This window comes from Bombina bombina, chromosome 8 (assembly GCF_027579735.1).
Source record: "Bombina bombina isolate aBomBom1 chromosome 8, aBomBom1.pri, whole genome shotgun sequence".
In the NCBI taxonomy this organism is placed as follows: domain Eukaryota; kingdom Metazoa; phylum Chordata; class Amphibia; order Anura; family Bombinatoridae; genus Bombina; species Bombina bombina.
In genome coordinates, this window is record NC_069506.1 from 230,849,046 (window position 1) to 230,865,543 (window position 16,498).

Genomic DNA, 16,498 nt, shown 5'->3' on the forward strand with positions numbered 1-16,498 from the left:
GGTCAGAAGTTTAGTCAGGGGCCCCAAAATTTCTACTGGGGGATGGGCAATAAAGGGATTATCTTTTTAAACAACAAAAAATTGGGGTTGACTGTCCTTTTATCGAAGAACAAAGCAAAGTTGATGATAGAATTAAACTTGAAAAAAAATTAAAATTGTATTCTCCTATCTGAATCATGAAAAAAAAATGTCATTTTAAATTGTGTTTAGTTTATCAAGTTTGCACCTCATGAAGTTGGGAAACCTTTAACTGCATTGGTTGCTGTGGTTTTGGTCCTTATACACTGGAAAATGCAGACAACCGACATAAAGATCTCTAGTTCCTGATATTTTACAGAGAAAGTGAGAGCTCTTTTTCTGTATTTTAGTGAATATGTATTGTAGAATAAAAAAGCAAATGGATTTGAATTAATGGAATAGTTTAGTCAAAAATTAAACTTATGACTTGGATAGCGCATACAATTTTAAGCATCTTTCTAATTTACTCCTATTACGTTTTCTTCCTTCTCTTGCTATCTTTATTTAAAGAAGCAGGAATGTAAGCTTAGGAGCTGGCCAATTTTTGGGTCATCACCTGGGTAGAGCTTTCTAAATGGTGTCTAAATGTAACCATTAATCTGCAAGCACTACCCAGGTGCTGAACCAAAAGCGGGCTGGCTCCTAAGCTTACATTCAAAGAAAGAAAAATTGATAATAGCAGTAAATTAGAAAGATGCTTAAAATTGCATGCTCTATCTGAATCATGAACGTTTTTAATTGTGACTAGACTATCCCTTTAATGAGATGCTTCTTCACAACCAATTAATCTAGACCACTTTACTGGGTTTCATAACTGTAGTAGCACTGATCATTAAGGTTTAGAGACACATTGAAAGGGACTTCAAATTACAAGCTGTCTCAAGCTTACTATGCAGTTAAACACTGCAGAGCAATTAAATACATAGGTAAAGTTCCACTGGGGAGCAACAAGTATTGCAGTTTCAAAGTAGGTAATGACTGGTAAATAACAGCTGGGAACGTGTGGCTGTCACTTCTGATTGGCTCACTGCCCATATCCTAGTCATTAGCTGCAATGCTTCGGGCTTGTACGTGGATCTTTACCTATCTGTTTAATTCCTTTGCGGAGGTTAATCATATAGGTACATTAGTATTGCAAAAATGACATACTCTAAAAAATTATAATGTTCCTTTTACGATTTCTTGATATTGATAAGTTTAAGATATTTTGATCATATTGAGAACATTACAATCTTGAAATGAAATTTCCATACTGTCCTCAATTCCGGTTGTTTCCTTGCCTCTCCCTTCTGCACAAACATCGCCTCTGCTCTCAGTGTTTGGCTGAGCAGGTGCTCACCGCTGCGTTGGTGTTGTGACAGCCAAAACAATAAACTTAACATAACAATATACCAGATGATTTGTGCACATTTAGAAACAAAATGGTTAGAGCTCAGTTATGTGTACGCTCACTGTTTGTCTGAGAAGCCCAAGCAGCAGGGAATTAAGATTCAAGACATCAGTGGATCTTGTGTAGATTTATTGATATCTTCTGCGTAGTTCACCATTCATTGTTTATGTAAGTTATGAGTCAGAAAATGGTCATGAGATATTAAAAACCGTATATTGTTGTCTGGAAGTTGTTTTGTGAAGTCTCAGACCTGGTTATCCTCAGACGGTCTTAATTTTATCTCAAAAATATAAACACACTATTCTTTCTTCTTTTCTTATCAGGTTAATGTTTAGGTAGAAGGTAAAGTCTTAACAACATACGTTAATGTGTTTATTATGCTTTGCTTGTATGTAAAACATATCTGATATTTGCAACCGGTCAAAGATGATAATGTAGATTAAGTACTGGTAGTTTGCATGTGACGGGCCAAGTAATTTTCATAATTGGAAAGCTGTGTATGTTATTACTTCCCAGATTGGTTTATGGGGCTGTGGGAGTGGCCATGGAGTAAGGAAACCATTGGCTCCCTGCACATGCACTATGACCTTTAGCTATCAGACTACTAGTGTGCCATAACCTGAGCATTGGGAATCACACCAAAAAAATAAAATAAATAAAAATATATATTTCGTATCCTCACTGACACATTAATAGGTAATGGAGATACTAGCTGGATAGGTGCTTTAGTCTGACCTGTCTGCTTTCTCATCAGGTTGAGATGGAAGTGGCATTATTGGAAGGTGAACTGCAGACAGAGAGAAAGGAGATGGATAGGGAAGAGGAACTTATTCAAGCTCTTCATGATCATCTGAGGGAAACCGAGAGGAGAATGCAAGAGGAACGAGATAAGGTAATAAGCACTGAATGCTCAGCACCTCATCCAATCGGCAGCTCACCAGTTACATCTCTTTTATGTGCTTATAATTTTCACTAATAACATTAAGAGACAACTGCACAATTATCAGTGTCCTCCCAATGCTATAACAACCACTGACTTGATAATCAGGAATACCTTACTTTATTTCTATGACAGAGGAGTCATTCTCTTTAGCAACAAATTACTTTGTATAGTGTAATCTTTATGTAGGTTGCATGATTTCATTGTTAAAGGGTAACTATAGGATTATGTAGGGTCAGCGTTCTGGATCCTGTAGGATGATATCTAACCTTTCTGTGGGCCATACATTTAAGTTTAATTACAAGAGAACTGGTCAAAATAATTACTTAAATTAGGTTACCATTTTTTTACTATGCATAATTACTTTATGAACAATTTTGAGTTTAATCTCCCTTTACTTGTGAATGCTGGCTACCAAGCTGATTGTTCTGTGGCTTGCAGAAGTAGGTGGCTCTAAAAATGACAATATGTGCTTCCCATTTACGATGGCATTTTTTTACAGGATAAACTTAGGCTAAAGGATGAGAAGATGAAGATCAAAGAACTGGAGCAGAATATCTCTGAATGCCGTGCTCAGTTGGACAAACAACCAGAGAGTTTGCGGGAGCAGCTAAGGAAGCAGATCCAGGAGGTGAGGAGAGAACGTCAGGATAGTTTATTTGTGCCATTAAGAGTCATACAGTAGTATGAAAACTAAGAAATAGAATTACTGAACTGGGGAAAGATATGGGATAGGATACTACCCACTTAGGGTTCAGCCTCTCTTAGCCAACTTATGCCTTTCCAAAAGGATTACTTTCTTGCAGTATTAATCTGATTTCATCCAGGAGGATAGTTCAGCCCCCAAAAAACAGACGATTATCCTGTGAACTAAAGGTTTTTTCAGCTGGGTCATACGTTATATTCCACTAGTGTACAGTGGGCTAGATGTCCATGCTTGGTTGCCCATAGGACAAACTATTTAGTTTTGCCCATCCCCAGTTAATAACTTCTCTTTTCTAGTTTCTGTTATACATAAGTATCCTGCGGGATAAGTATCCTTTGACTAAATAGAAAACTCTTGTTTCCTAATGACTTCAATTTAAGACCTTAGAAAAGAATGTATAGATTTCTTTTGCTAGACACTTCTCTGATCCGTATTGCATCTCAGTCCAAATGTATCTCGTGCCATATTAGACAGGTCTTGTCTGATTTTTTTTTAATTTTTTTTTTTTATGACAGCTTCTTATTAAACCTGTGTTTTTATTTTAGATGACAGAGATGGTGGAGGGAGCTATGAAATCCTTTGAAGACCTTGAATTTCAGCAGTTAGAGCGAGAGAGCAGCCGAGAAGAGGAAAGAGAAGCCTCATACAGACATATATCTGAGAGCATCTCCAAACATCAGAATGAGCTGAACCAGAGGAAGGTGAGCAATGGTCTTACAATTCCACTGATCATAAAGGTGCATGTGTCTTGGAGTAAAACTCAGGCCCGAGATGACCTAATCAGTCTCATCAGCACTGCGAGGTCCATCAAGGAATTTTAGAAAGGCAAATTTAACTTGAAATCTGTTTAGCTAGCTATGCAGGGTTCTTGATTTTAGGGAGATACACATACATTACGATATAATGTTCAAAAATTTTTTTATTTGATTTCTCTCAACGCAATGTGTGTTTTTATTTTTAGCATCAGTGTTAAGTCTTTCTGCCTCTGGGCTGCCACCAGTGGAGAGATTCAGCCTCTCCTCACTAGTTCTTAAGAACCTGTCCCTAAAATTTCGAAAATTTAAATGTTCTGTATTGTAAAGAAGTAAGAGAAACTGTTGCTAAAATTTCGGAATCTCACCACTGGCTACCACCATATTGCTGGGTTTCACTGGTTACAATTGTAGCACTTTCTCTTATGAATCCATGCTGTAGTATAGATCTTAAATTCAACGTTAATAGTTCTTATATGTTAAGGATATATAAGAAAAATATATGTTTCTTTAAAAATATTACAAATATAGTACCATGGGTACTTTTATTTTAGGTCAAAGAAAGTCCAGCACACATATATACCAACTGCACGCTGCCAGGGATCCTGCAACCCCAACCCCAAGAAATAGATAAAACCAGAAAAGGCAGCAGCATAAATTGTCACCATGTTTATTTGGCTATACAAAAGCCCACAACGTTTCGGAGTCTTACCCCTTAATCATGTGGATACAGAGTAACACTGAATTTCATCTTTATATACACAGGTGTAATTAGGAAACAATTAGCAAACAGCTAATATTCTAACCTATTCACATTTATATCACCATCTAGTGGTCAATCCCTAAAATTACATCTTTATTTCCAAATTCTTTAATAATCGATACATAAAGAACAAAGTGCATATTAACTCTGAAAATTACAACTTTAAAATACAGAAAGCAGTCTATCATAAAAAATAGTCATCATCATTAGATAATCTCATAGAAAAATGGACCAATCCAGGTCTCTATTCATGCCCTGGGGTTGTAAAGTTCCTAACATAAATATCCAAAAGGCCTCTCTCCTTTTTAACAGAATCTCTCCCTATTACCACCCCTCCTGGGTCTGTGAACCTGCTCAATGATTTGAAACCTAAATTGCGAAATAGGATGTTTGGTTTTAATAAAATGATATGCAACAGGGGCATCTAAGTTCCCCCCTCCTAATACTGAATTTGTGTTCATTCATCTTTCACGTGCCTTACGTGTCGTCTCACCCACATAAAGGAGCCCACATGGGCATTTAATGATATAAATAACATATTCACTATTGCAATTGCAATAGCAATTTCAAACTTTCTTCCTGTATGGGGGTGAAAGAACACAGCACCGTTAATCATGTTACTACAGCTAAAGCACCCCAAACATGGGTAACAACCTTTATTCGCATTGGTAATGTATCTAGTGCCACCAGCTTTAGCTGTACCAACATCATTCTTCATCAATTTATCCCTAAGAGATGGAGCTCGTTTGAATGCAGGCATGAAAATATCCTTAAAGGCCTTAATATCAGGGTTACATTCATGCAAAAGGTGCTAATGTTTCCTCAAAATATTCAACACTTTTTTACTTTGTCTATTGAATTCTGTGACAAAGGTTATTCTCTCACCAGATCCCTCATCTTTCTTAGTCTTTTTGTTATAGATTAGATCCTGTCTGGATCTCCCTTCAACTTTAGCCAAATTGCATTTAATAACCTCATCAGGATAACCCCGTTCACTGAACAAATGGCCCATCTCATTGAGTCTCTGATTAGATAAAACAGGATTAGAAAGAATTTTCTTGACCCTCAGGAACTGACTGTAGGGGAGAGAATTCAAAAGTGCAGGCGGATGTATCCACATGATTAAGGGGTAAGACCCCGAAACGTTGTGGGCTTTTGTATAGTCAAATAAACTTGGTGACAATTTATGCTGCTGCCTTTTCTGGTTTTATCTACTTTTATTTTTGATTGTTTCCAATTTGGGGCGCAGTATCATAAAGGTCTATCACCTCCACAGTTGGAGAAACCATCACTTCTCAGTGTTGATATATTCACAAGTACATTATACTTCAGGACAGAGTACTGTCATCCCTAGACCTTTAATAGAATGTATCCTACATTGTAGCTAGACAATAGAAGGCTCAGCAGGTTTGCAACACTTCATGCTTCTCTTCTTCATAATATATTTTATTAAATCTGAATATAAAACCTCTGAGATCTTTAAGATTTACTCTATAAATATGTTGGGAGGCTAAAATTTATAGTGAGCAAAAATCCTCTCCTGGAGTTATAGCAATAAACCATTTCCTATCATTTTTGCCAAGAACACACTTTTTTCACTTTACAAGGCGGTCAAGTTGAAAATCCTTTTATCAAGGGAGGTCGTTACAACAGATTGAGTAAATGCATTCTAAAAGATGGGGGTAACAAGCTTTAATAAGTTAATAGCGTGAACGGCGCAATTATGTTTCATTATGTTGGGAGAAATCATCTAACCAATTTTGGATTTATATTAAATGTATTTTCTTCATAAATGTAAAGAGTCCACAGCTGCATTCATTACTTTTTGGGAAATAAGAACCTGGCCACCAGGAGGAGGCAAAGACACCCCAGCTAAAGGCTTAAATACTCCTCCCACTTCCCTCATCCCCCAGTCATTCTTTGCCTTTCATCCCAGGAAGTTGGCAGAGAAGTGTCAGAAGTTTGTTTTCGTCTCTTATGGAGGGTAGTACTCTTCGACATGAGACGGGAGTTTTAAGTAATCCTGTCAGTCTCTCAGTGAGGGCTTGGATGAAAGTTAGAGTCCGGAGATGCATTTCAAGAACTCACACAAGCAATAGACGTTGTCGAACTTCGCTTTGCTGCCTGCTTCCTTCTCTCAAGTCCATGGTGGAGGCGAGACTACTATCCGTCACACTTGAAGGGCCATGTTTCTGTTCCACGGCGTAGATTCAGGTAAGATCGTTTAATTTACTTCTTCATGATTGTACTGTAACTAATTTGTTCCTGGGAACTCACATGAAAAATACAGGGTCTCAGTGGGACTCCTTTAGTATCTTGGAATCGAGGGTTAATATCTCCTGAGGGGGATTATTGAACATGTTTTTTTTAATCATGTTTGTTATGTTATTCAATCTGCTTACGGTTGGGCGTGCTTTTTTTGGATTGTACGGTTCACCTTGTGACCGGACGTGTCTACGTTCTGGTCTCCCATTTCCCGCATTCCTGACTGTGTGGCGACGGAGAATTGTAGTCCGCTCGTGTCTGGTTCATAGGAGGTGGTGAGTGCCCCAGCCATTGTGGGTGTCAGATGCCATTTTAAATTGTTTTATATATTGTCCTTTTCTTTTTTTTTTGGGGGGTATCCTTTATCCAGTTATGGAGGATGCTGATGTTGAGATTGTTCAACTTTCTGATTCAGATTCTTCGTCCTGTGATGAATGCGAATTGGCCCCATTGAGTCAGTTATGTTCTTTAGGCTGTCCTACAATGCCTTGTTCTTCGGGCTCTGGGATTCAAGAGAATGCTGAGCCATCCGCCTCAGAGGCCCCTGTCCTCCGGGAGGCGAGTTCCCTACTACTCCCTACTACTACTACACATGCGGGTAACCCAGGTTATGTGTTTTCCTCCTCGGAGGGTGGATTGTTCCCCCCCTGGAGGTTGTGGCACGTTTTTGCTTTTACATACTTTTGGCGCTTGCTTGTCTACAAAGTCCAGATGTTAATTTGCAATTGTGCTTGTGCCCGATTGCCCCAGGTCTCTTGGCCACTGGAGGGCATGTGCAGTTCCCTGCGGGTGTAACTGTAAATAAGTGTTGTGCCTTTCGTTTCAGGCTGGCTCGCCTTCGTGTTTTGCTCAGACATGTTTTTGAGCTGTTTGGCAACCCTATCCTTATCAGTTATGGGACTCATCAGTCTCCTCCTTTGAATGGCTCACCTCGTCGGCCATGGGGGAGATGAAGTAATCTCCTTTAAGTCTTGTTATCGAGATCCTTCCCAGTTTTTGTTGGAAGAACAGGGTTTCCGTTAGGCTGATCCTGCAGATCTTTCTGTTCTTCTTGGGCGTTAACCCTCAGGTTGCCTGTTATTTTATTTTATCCAGTTAGGATGAATTTTATTTTCTTTTTCATACTATGTTTCCTGCGGGAACTTAAAAATCTATGGGATCGATACTTGCCGTTTGCTTCTACGGAAGTTTTTCGGGACACGTTAGTCCCATGTTTGTCTGTTTTTCTTCCTCCCCTCTCTGAAGGCGGATTTAGCCAGCTTGGCAATTATGACCCTAGTTGCAGGCTGGTCCTGCTTGGGTTCAGATCTTCTGTCTCGCGGCTTATTCAGACACGTGGCGCCTATTATACCTTGCTGGTCAGGTTGGGGTGCTGAGTGCTCTTAACATTATTATGTTCTTGTTATTTGTTTTACAAGTTTCAGCTAAGCATTCTCAAGAGTTGCAGATCCCTGCGGCTCTCGGGATTGTTTCAGTCCTAAATAGCCATCTTTCTGGTGACTGAGTCAGTGAATTTTGCTGCATCACTCTCTGTTGTTCCTGATACCTCAGAACCTAGAGTATTCCTTCCCATGTGGTGGGAAAATTAGAGGGGTTAGCGCCTCTTTCTGCTGGTCTGGGTGGTGTTGCTTTAGGAAATTGTCCTTTTGGACTTGTCCTTTAGTGATTCTCTTCTTCATTGAGACCTCTTGGATCGCCCGTTTCTCCTTGTGGATGGGTCGCCTTCGGGGGATTTGGATTCCCTTCGTGAGTTGGTCATTCTTTTTTCGGGACATTAGACAGTGAGGTCCTTTTGGGCTCCGGTTAGGGGTCCTTTCCCAGTGTTGGGAATGCTCTGCATCCCTTTCTTGGTATAGAAGAGGTCCTAGTGGTTTTTTTGTTATCCGAGTTATTCTGGATTTTTTTTTTCTGTGAGGTCTGGTTTTTTGATATCAGACAAGGGATTTATGTCCCTGGAAGATTGTTTAATTTAAACATTTATGGGACCCGGGCTTCTTGTCCTGATCTTCCGGTTGTCAAGGGTTTTACTCTGCGTTTTTATCTTTGTGGATCCCGCTGTGGGATGTTACCAGACTTTATGATCCTAGGACTGGCCGGGGTGTCCCAGTTTCCGGGGTACTTGGGCTTAGCCCTTGTTCTGGCTGTTCTGTTTTACAACTTGGCCAGATTTACTGAGAGCCGGGGCTTCTTGGGGCTTGTCTTGTGCTGTTGTTCCATTGGGACAACCAACTGACGTGACCTGATGGTGGGATTTCCTGCCTAGCATACGGAAGGATTGAGGTCACTTTTGCACCTGGTATGTGTTTTAAGGGGTTCTTCCATGTTCGTCAGTAATGTGGCCTTGTGTCCTCTCGGGTTCTTCCTATGACTTCCTGTCTTAGGTGCAAGGCTTTATTGATGCTCTCCTCTTCAGGGGGATTGTTGTCCTCCTTACAGTGGTATGGTTCTCTTTTTAGGAGCCTCTCCTGTGTTTGGGAGGTTGGAACAGATGTTTATCTGGTTCATTGATTGGTCTGCTTTTTGAGTTGTTCCTGTTCATCTGGGGAGCTGCTGGCTCCGCATTGATACTTAGTCGGGTGGCCTTGCTAGATCTCCTTAGGTCTAACACCTGTTCAATTGTCTTTAGGTTGAAGTGGCCGTGTCCATTCTTCCACCCTTTTGGGGGCTGGTCTTGGCGTTCCTTTTGGTTCCCTTGCTTTCAGATCTGACATTGCCTGGGCTGGTCCGGCTAGGCATAGGATCTGAGATCTGTTGTTCATCCTCAGGTCTTTGGGGTGACAGTGGACCTTCTTTTTTAGAGGTTCTGTGACTCTCCTCCTTTGGGATCTGTGAGTAGGATTGGCGGCCTGGATTGCCTGGAGAGTGTCCTTTGTCTTGGAGGTTGGGCAATCTATCTCTTGGAGTTTGGGCAGTCTGCTATTTTGTGTGGCGACTTCTTCCTTACGGATAGTGTTTTCCTACAGATGGCAGCGTGTTACTAGACTCAGATGTTTATTCTCTGAGTTTGCTACTTGTTATTTCTGTTTGCTCAGTCTCTGAGTTCTGACGTTTTGAGAACTTTGTCTTTAGCTGTCTTTTTCCGTGCTGTTGCACGATGTTTGGGATATATTTCTTCTCCTTGATGATGCCCGATTGCTCCTTTTGGGTTGGGCGTCATCTCCCCTTGTTCTCGGAATCCATTTGGGTCTCTGTGGATTTGACCTTCCTTTGAAGTGGGTCTTTTCCTTTATGGATTTTGCTGTACCTTTTGGGTATCCCTTTGGCTTACCCTTGTATTCTCCCTTTTGGGGATTTTGGTACTGTTCTAGTAATGGTTGTGTGGGGACCGACTGCTGTTGGCTCAGTAAGTCTGCTTGCAGGTCTCTAGTTAGGCTTTCAGACTATCTGCGGGTCAGTGTCCTTGGGGCCTTTTCCTTCTAGTTTTTCTGCCCGGCTCCGACGAAGCGGGGTTTGGTTGGGATGTGGTTTTTCAGGCCTGGTGCCCACAAAATGGGCCGCCTATTGTACCCTCCCGTTTTTGCACTCAGTGTCTTCTATAGCTTGGGTATTGTTTTCCCAAAATTAATGAATACCGCTGTGGACTCTTTCCATTTATAAAGAAAAACTTCAATTATGCTTACCTGATCATTTTCTTTTCTTGAGATGGAAAGAGTCCACAGCTCCCCACCTGTATTTTTTCTGTGGGGCGTCTATTCTTTATTCTTCTGGCACCTTTTCACCCTGGTATTTCTTATACTGTTCCTTGTTCTTCGGCAGAATGACTGGGGGATGAGGGAAGTGGAAGGAGTATTTAAGCCTTTGGCTGGGGTGTCTTTGCCTCCTTTTGGTGGCCAGGTTCTTATTTCCCAAAAGTGAATGCAGCTGTGGACTCTTTCCATCTGAAGAAAAGAAAATGATCAGGTAAGCATAATTTAAAGGGACACTGAACCCAAAAATTTTCTTTCGTGATTCAGATAGAGCATGCAATTTTAAGCAACTTTCTAATTTGCTCCTATTCTCAATGTTTCTTCGTTCTCTTGCTATCTTTATATAAAAAAGAAGGCATCTAAGCTTTTTTTCTTGGTTCAGAACTATGGACAGCAGTTTTTGATTGGTGGATGAATTTATCCACCAATCAGCAAGGACAACCTAGGTTGTTCACCAAAAATGGGCCGGCATCTAAACGTACATTCTTGCATTTCAAATAAAGATACTAAGAGAATAAAGAACATTTGATAATAGGAGTAAATTAGAAAGTTGCTTAAAATGTCATGCTCTATCTGAATCACAAAAGAAAAAAATTTGGGTTCAGTGTCCCTTTAAGTTTTTTGATTGCTTGAAACAAAATTTGAAAATGCTGGGTCCGAAGAAATCTAAAATGTAATTTTTTCCCCCCAATCTGTATTTACTGTAAGACTTTTCATGTTGTCTACAATGTGTACATGATCAGTTTGTGAAACTAATATACTAAAGAAAACATCTGTGCCAAACTTTTGATGTGTAATTTGGGTCACGTCTATTTACATTACATTGGGAAAACACAACTGAATGATTTAAAATATTAGTGGCTAGATCAAAGTATACATGAGGGGGAGGCCTGGCAGCGGTACTCACCACTTCCTGTTAGCTGCTATTATAGTGTGATAGCTAAAAATCATATAGACATGGTGAGTGATAGACTGGGTCACACGGCTTTAGTTACAGCTGCTCATTGTCATCAATATAAAATGCTAATGCTGTCTCTTGTAAGTCATTTATTTTTTTATTCCCGTATAAAATATATGTATATATATTATTTTTAAATACAGGACAAGATTCTGCGTTTGGAGGAGCAGATCAGAGGAGCAGAGGAACAGGCACAGGAAGAGCGTCAGAGACTTAGTGATGAGAATTCTTGTGTCTTCCAGTCCCTGAATAAGGTACACATTTTAGGTTACTTGATCTGACACAAGAATAGGATGTGAGCCTGTCTGTAGAGAGGGTTCCCTGGAGTTGGAATCCTTGTGGAGTGCTTGTTCATATTTCAAAGAATAGATGGAAAAAAGTTTGGGAGCAGAAAGGAGGCTCAGTCCTATGTGAAACAAGAACAATTAATCTTGTAAAGAGTAAAATGCCTAATTAAATCCAGACATTAGACTCCAGGGTAGGTGGGCTTGTTTGGTGCTTAAGTGTCATTAAGTTCTTTGTTTCTGAGATGAGGGAGGGGCACACCAATGGGTCTATACGTCACTGAAATATAGTAACGTTCCTACTGCCAGCAGTGCTTATAATCCACAGCACAAAGAGAGGGGAGAAGACGGCTTAGTGCATTACAGATGTGCACTGCCGCTTTAATACCGAGATGCAATGCGTAGTACTCATCTGCTGTGCACAACTGACACTACGTTTTAATATGTTACATTTTATTCTTAAGAGAAAATTTATGGAATAGCAGAAGTTTAATTGTGTTAATTTTTATGCAAAAAAAATCTGTTTGTTTAAACAAACTATCAAGAAATTCACATTTATAAAACAAATAACACTGTAGCATTGATATCACTGGCCAGTATGGACAGCACCTAAATCTGCATTTGTGGACAGGAACTGACCTCTTTAAGGGTTTAATACATTTTAAAATACAATCTTATATACGCAACACTGAAAATTATGCCTTTAACATTCTTATAATAATGAAAACAATTTATATTATATTATTATAACTTGGTGCATTTTATTCAGATAAAAAGTTGTATTTGCAATACTGTATAATATGCATTATTCAGTTTTCCTAAAAACTGTCTTTAAGCAAAGAGATAATACATTATCCTATTATAGGATTGAATTTGGTTTGTGTCCTGCAGGCTACAAAAATGGTTTATTGGGTCAGTGTTAAAATCAAGTCTCTGCTGTATGTTTGATATTGATATGTATCTTTGTATCAGGAGAAGGAGCGTCTGATGGCACTCGGTGCTCTTTGTGGGAAAGAACCCAGCCAGCCAGGGCAAGAAAGCAAACCTAGGAAGGTAACTTGTTGATTTATTTATTCACCAATAATATAGCTCTTTTCTGACACCTAGTGGTTGACATTATTAATAGCATGTGCAAAAACTACCTACATGCATCAGTTTGATAATTAGTATACAAAAGCACAACATACTGCAACACTAAGGGTTGCACCAATATTCTTAGACAGGGTCATAAAAGGAATTACTATACAAAACAATATACATGTAGTCTCAGACCATCTAGTAATTATTTATTGGAAGTCCTGAAATCCCAACAGTGCTGGTAGCTACTCTTCACTCACAGTGGTAATGGATATGATGAATCTACAGAAGAAATAAAGCAAACAGATGGGTGCCAAAATTATGCAATATTCCAATGTTAATAAGAAATAGATGAAACACACTCACAAAAATAAAGTACCTGATTGCAAGATGCTAAATATTGTGTGCTGGGAATTTCTCACAAGGTTCTACTTGATGAAACGGCCACACTACAAGGTCACTGATAAAAACATACTGCTCACTTCACCTCTTATTTAAAACAAGGATAACAAGGTTCAGCCTGACGAAACGGCCACGCCACAAGGTTCAGCCTGACGAAACGGCCACGCCACAAAGGTTCAGCCTGACGAAACGGCCACGCCACAAAGGTTCAGCCTGACGAAACGGCCACGCCACAAAGGTTCAGCCTGACGAAACGGCCACGCCACAAGGTTCAGCCTGACGAAACGGCCACGCCACAAGGTTCAGCCTGATAAAAACGGCCACGCCACAAAGGTTCAGCCTGATAAAAACGGCCACGCCACAAAGGTTCAGCCTGATAAAAACGGCCACGCCACAAAGGTTCAGCCTGATAAAAACGGCCACGCCACAAAGGTTCAGCCTGATAAAAACGGCCACGCCACAAAGGTTCAGCCTGATAAAAACGGCCACGCCACAAAGGTTCAGCCTGATAAAAACGGCCACGCCACAAAGGTTCAGCCTGACAAAACGGCCACGCCACAAAGGTTCAGCCTGATAAAAAACGGCCACGCCACAAAGGTTCAGCCTGATAAAAACAGACTGCTCACTTTATTTGTTGTTTAAAACAAAGATAAAAAGGTTCAGCCTGATGATGAAGGTAGGCACCTGATGAAACGGCCATGCCACACAAGGTTCAGCCTGATGAAGCAGCCATGAAGGTAGGCACCTGATGAAGCAGCCATGAAGGTAGGCACCTGATGAAACGGCCATGCCACACAAGGTTCAGCCTGATGAAGCGGTCATGCCACACAAGGTTCAACCTGATGAAGCAGCCATGAAGGTAGGCACCTGATGAAGCGGTCATGCCACACAAGGTTCAACCTGATGAAGCGGTCATGCCACACAAGGTTCAACCTGATGAAGCGGTCATGCCACACAAGGTTCAGCCTGATGAAGCGGCCATGAAGGTAGGCACCTGATGAAGCGGTCATGCCACACAAGGTTCAACCTGATGAAGCGGTCATGCCACACAAGGTTCAGCCTGATGAAGCGGCCATGAAGGTAGGCATCTGGAGCACTACAAGGCAGAAACAGTGCTCTTGCAAATTGATTAAATTCATATAGTGTTTCAGAAATGAGTAGGCACCTTAGCATATGTCCCTGCTTTTCAACAAAGATACCAATAGAACGAAGAAAAATCAATATTAGAAGTCAATTTCACAGTTGTTTAAAACTGCATGCTCTATCTGAATAATTTTTTTGGGTATAATATCCCTTTAAGCAGCACTTTAACACTAAACGTTATCCTTGTTTTAACAGCAAGTGAAGTGAGCAGTCTGTTTTTATCACCATTATACATTGATGTTGTTCCTGTGCTGGGCTGGTTGGAAGCAGTCATGTCTGCATATCAGCCTGTGGATGAGTCATCAGGGAGGCTTGTGAGAAATTCCCAGCACACAATATTTAGCTCCTTGTAATCGGGTACTTCATTCATTCGTTGAGAGTGTATATCATCTATATCTTCTTAATATTGGTATTATTTTGGAAGTTAAAGGGACATGAAACCCAACAGCTTTTTTATGAATCGGACAGAAAATATCATTTTGAACAACTTTCTAATATACTTCTATTATCTTATTTTTTTGTTCTTTTAGTATCTTTTATTGAAACGCATACCCATGTAGGCTCAGGAACAGTTATGCATTACTGGGAGGTAGTTGCTGATTGGTGGCTGCACATATGACTCTTGTCATTGGCTTATCCAATGTGTTCAGCTAACTTCCAGTAGTGCATTGCCTCTCCTTCAACAAAAGATATGAAGAGAATTAAGCAAATTTGATTATAGAAGTAAATTAGAAAGTTGTTTAACATTATAGGCTCTGTCTGAATCATGAAAGAAACATTTGGAGTTTCATTTAACGCACATTTTTGCTTCATGTTGTCTGATAATTAGACAAGAATACCAGATAACTTGTCCATATACCGGTATTAGTTTTTCCACTTTAGCTTTTTATCCAATATAAACAAAATATGCTGTTCTAAGGGTCTTTTGGACAGACAGCAGTTTTCATAATTTGTGCAGTAAACTTGTGCATTTTAGAGAACTCTATTCACATATTTTACTCTCTATTCAATAGCATGTTCCCTATATGCTGTGCCATCTAGTGGAAGCCTGCAAGACGAGCTATTTTATTTGTCAATATTTGTCTTTAGACAATAGTGCAAGTGTTATTGAAGGGAACTAACTAGTCGAATTACGTGGCATACAGTAATAAATACAACTAAAGAAAGACCTTTAAATTACTGGCACATAGTAACAAGTGCAATATAGAGCTTTTAAAGGGACATTAAACAGCTCTTGCTTTTGTGCACATATTGTGCTTTTTCCCATGCTCTTTAGAGATACCAAAAGGCAAAATCTGTAACCTAGGATTTTAAAAGGCTGCAAATGGTCTAAACCAGCTATTAGCTTTGCAGCTTGTGCAGGTTTATAGCATTTACTTTTTGGCATCCTAGTGAGTGTGGGGCAAGAACAAATTTACACTAACACAAGAGGTATTGGTCTTTTTTATTTATTTTTTTATTTAAAAAAAATAAATAAAAATAAAGATCTCTGTGAAATGTGACCTCCCAATTCTATTCCTCATTGACCTAAGACACTTGTAAACTCTACAGCTTGTTGTATAGGAGAGGGCTGGGGGAGAAGGCATTACCCTGTGCACCTGAGATCTGCTGACAGCGGATGTGGGGAAAAACAGCCTTAAAGAGATATCAAACACAAATATTTTCTTTTGTGATTCAGACAGAGGATACAGTTTTAAAAATGTTTCTAATTTACCACTATTACCAAATTTGTTTGCATTCCACAGTATTCTTTGTAGAGAGAGATATCTAGGTTGGTGTCTGGAACACTACATGGAAGGAAATAGTGCTGTAATCTAGGGCTCTTGCAAATGGATAAATGCAATAACAGAAGTAAATTAGAAAGTTATTTAATCTCTTAAGAACCGGGCATTTCAGACAAAAACTTCCCCAAAAGACCAGAGCATTTTTAGCATTTTTGCCATCACTACATTTAAACAGAAATAGAGCAGTTTTTTATATTTACCAATCTAAACTATATAATTTTGTTTCCTATGGCATAGAGAGTCCACGATTAATTCCAATTACTAGTGGGATATTCTCTCCTGGCCAGCAGTAGGCGGCAAAGATCACCCCAGCAAAGCTGTTAAGTATCA

The 16,498-nt window shown here is 39.8% G+C and overlaps 1 protein-coding gene across 1 annotated transcript in view; it reads left to right on the plus strand.

Moving 5' to 3' along the window:
* PHLDB3 (pleckstrin homology like domain family B member 3) overlaps positions 1–16,498 on the plus strand; it is a 147,092-nt gene that overhangs the window by 81,561 nt on the left and 49,033 nt on the right. The window contains 5 exon segments of the mRNA XM_053691087.1: positions 2,163–2,300; positions 2,851–2,979; positions 3,600–3,755; positions 11,622–11,732; positions 12,735–12,815. Coding sequence (XP_053547062.1) covers positions 2,163–2,300; positions 2,851–2,979; positions 3,600–3,755; positions 11,622–11,732; positions 12,735–12,815 — 615 coding nt within the window.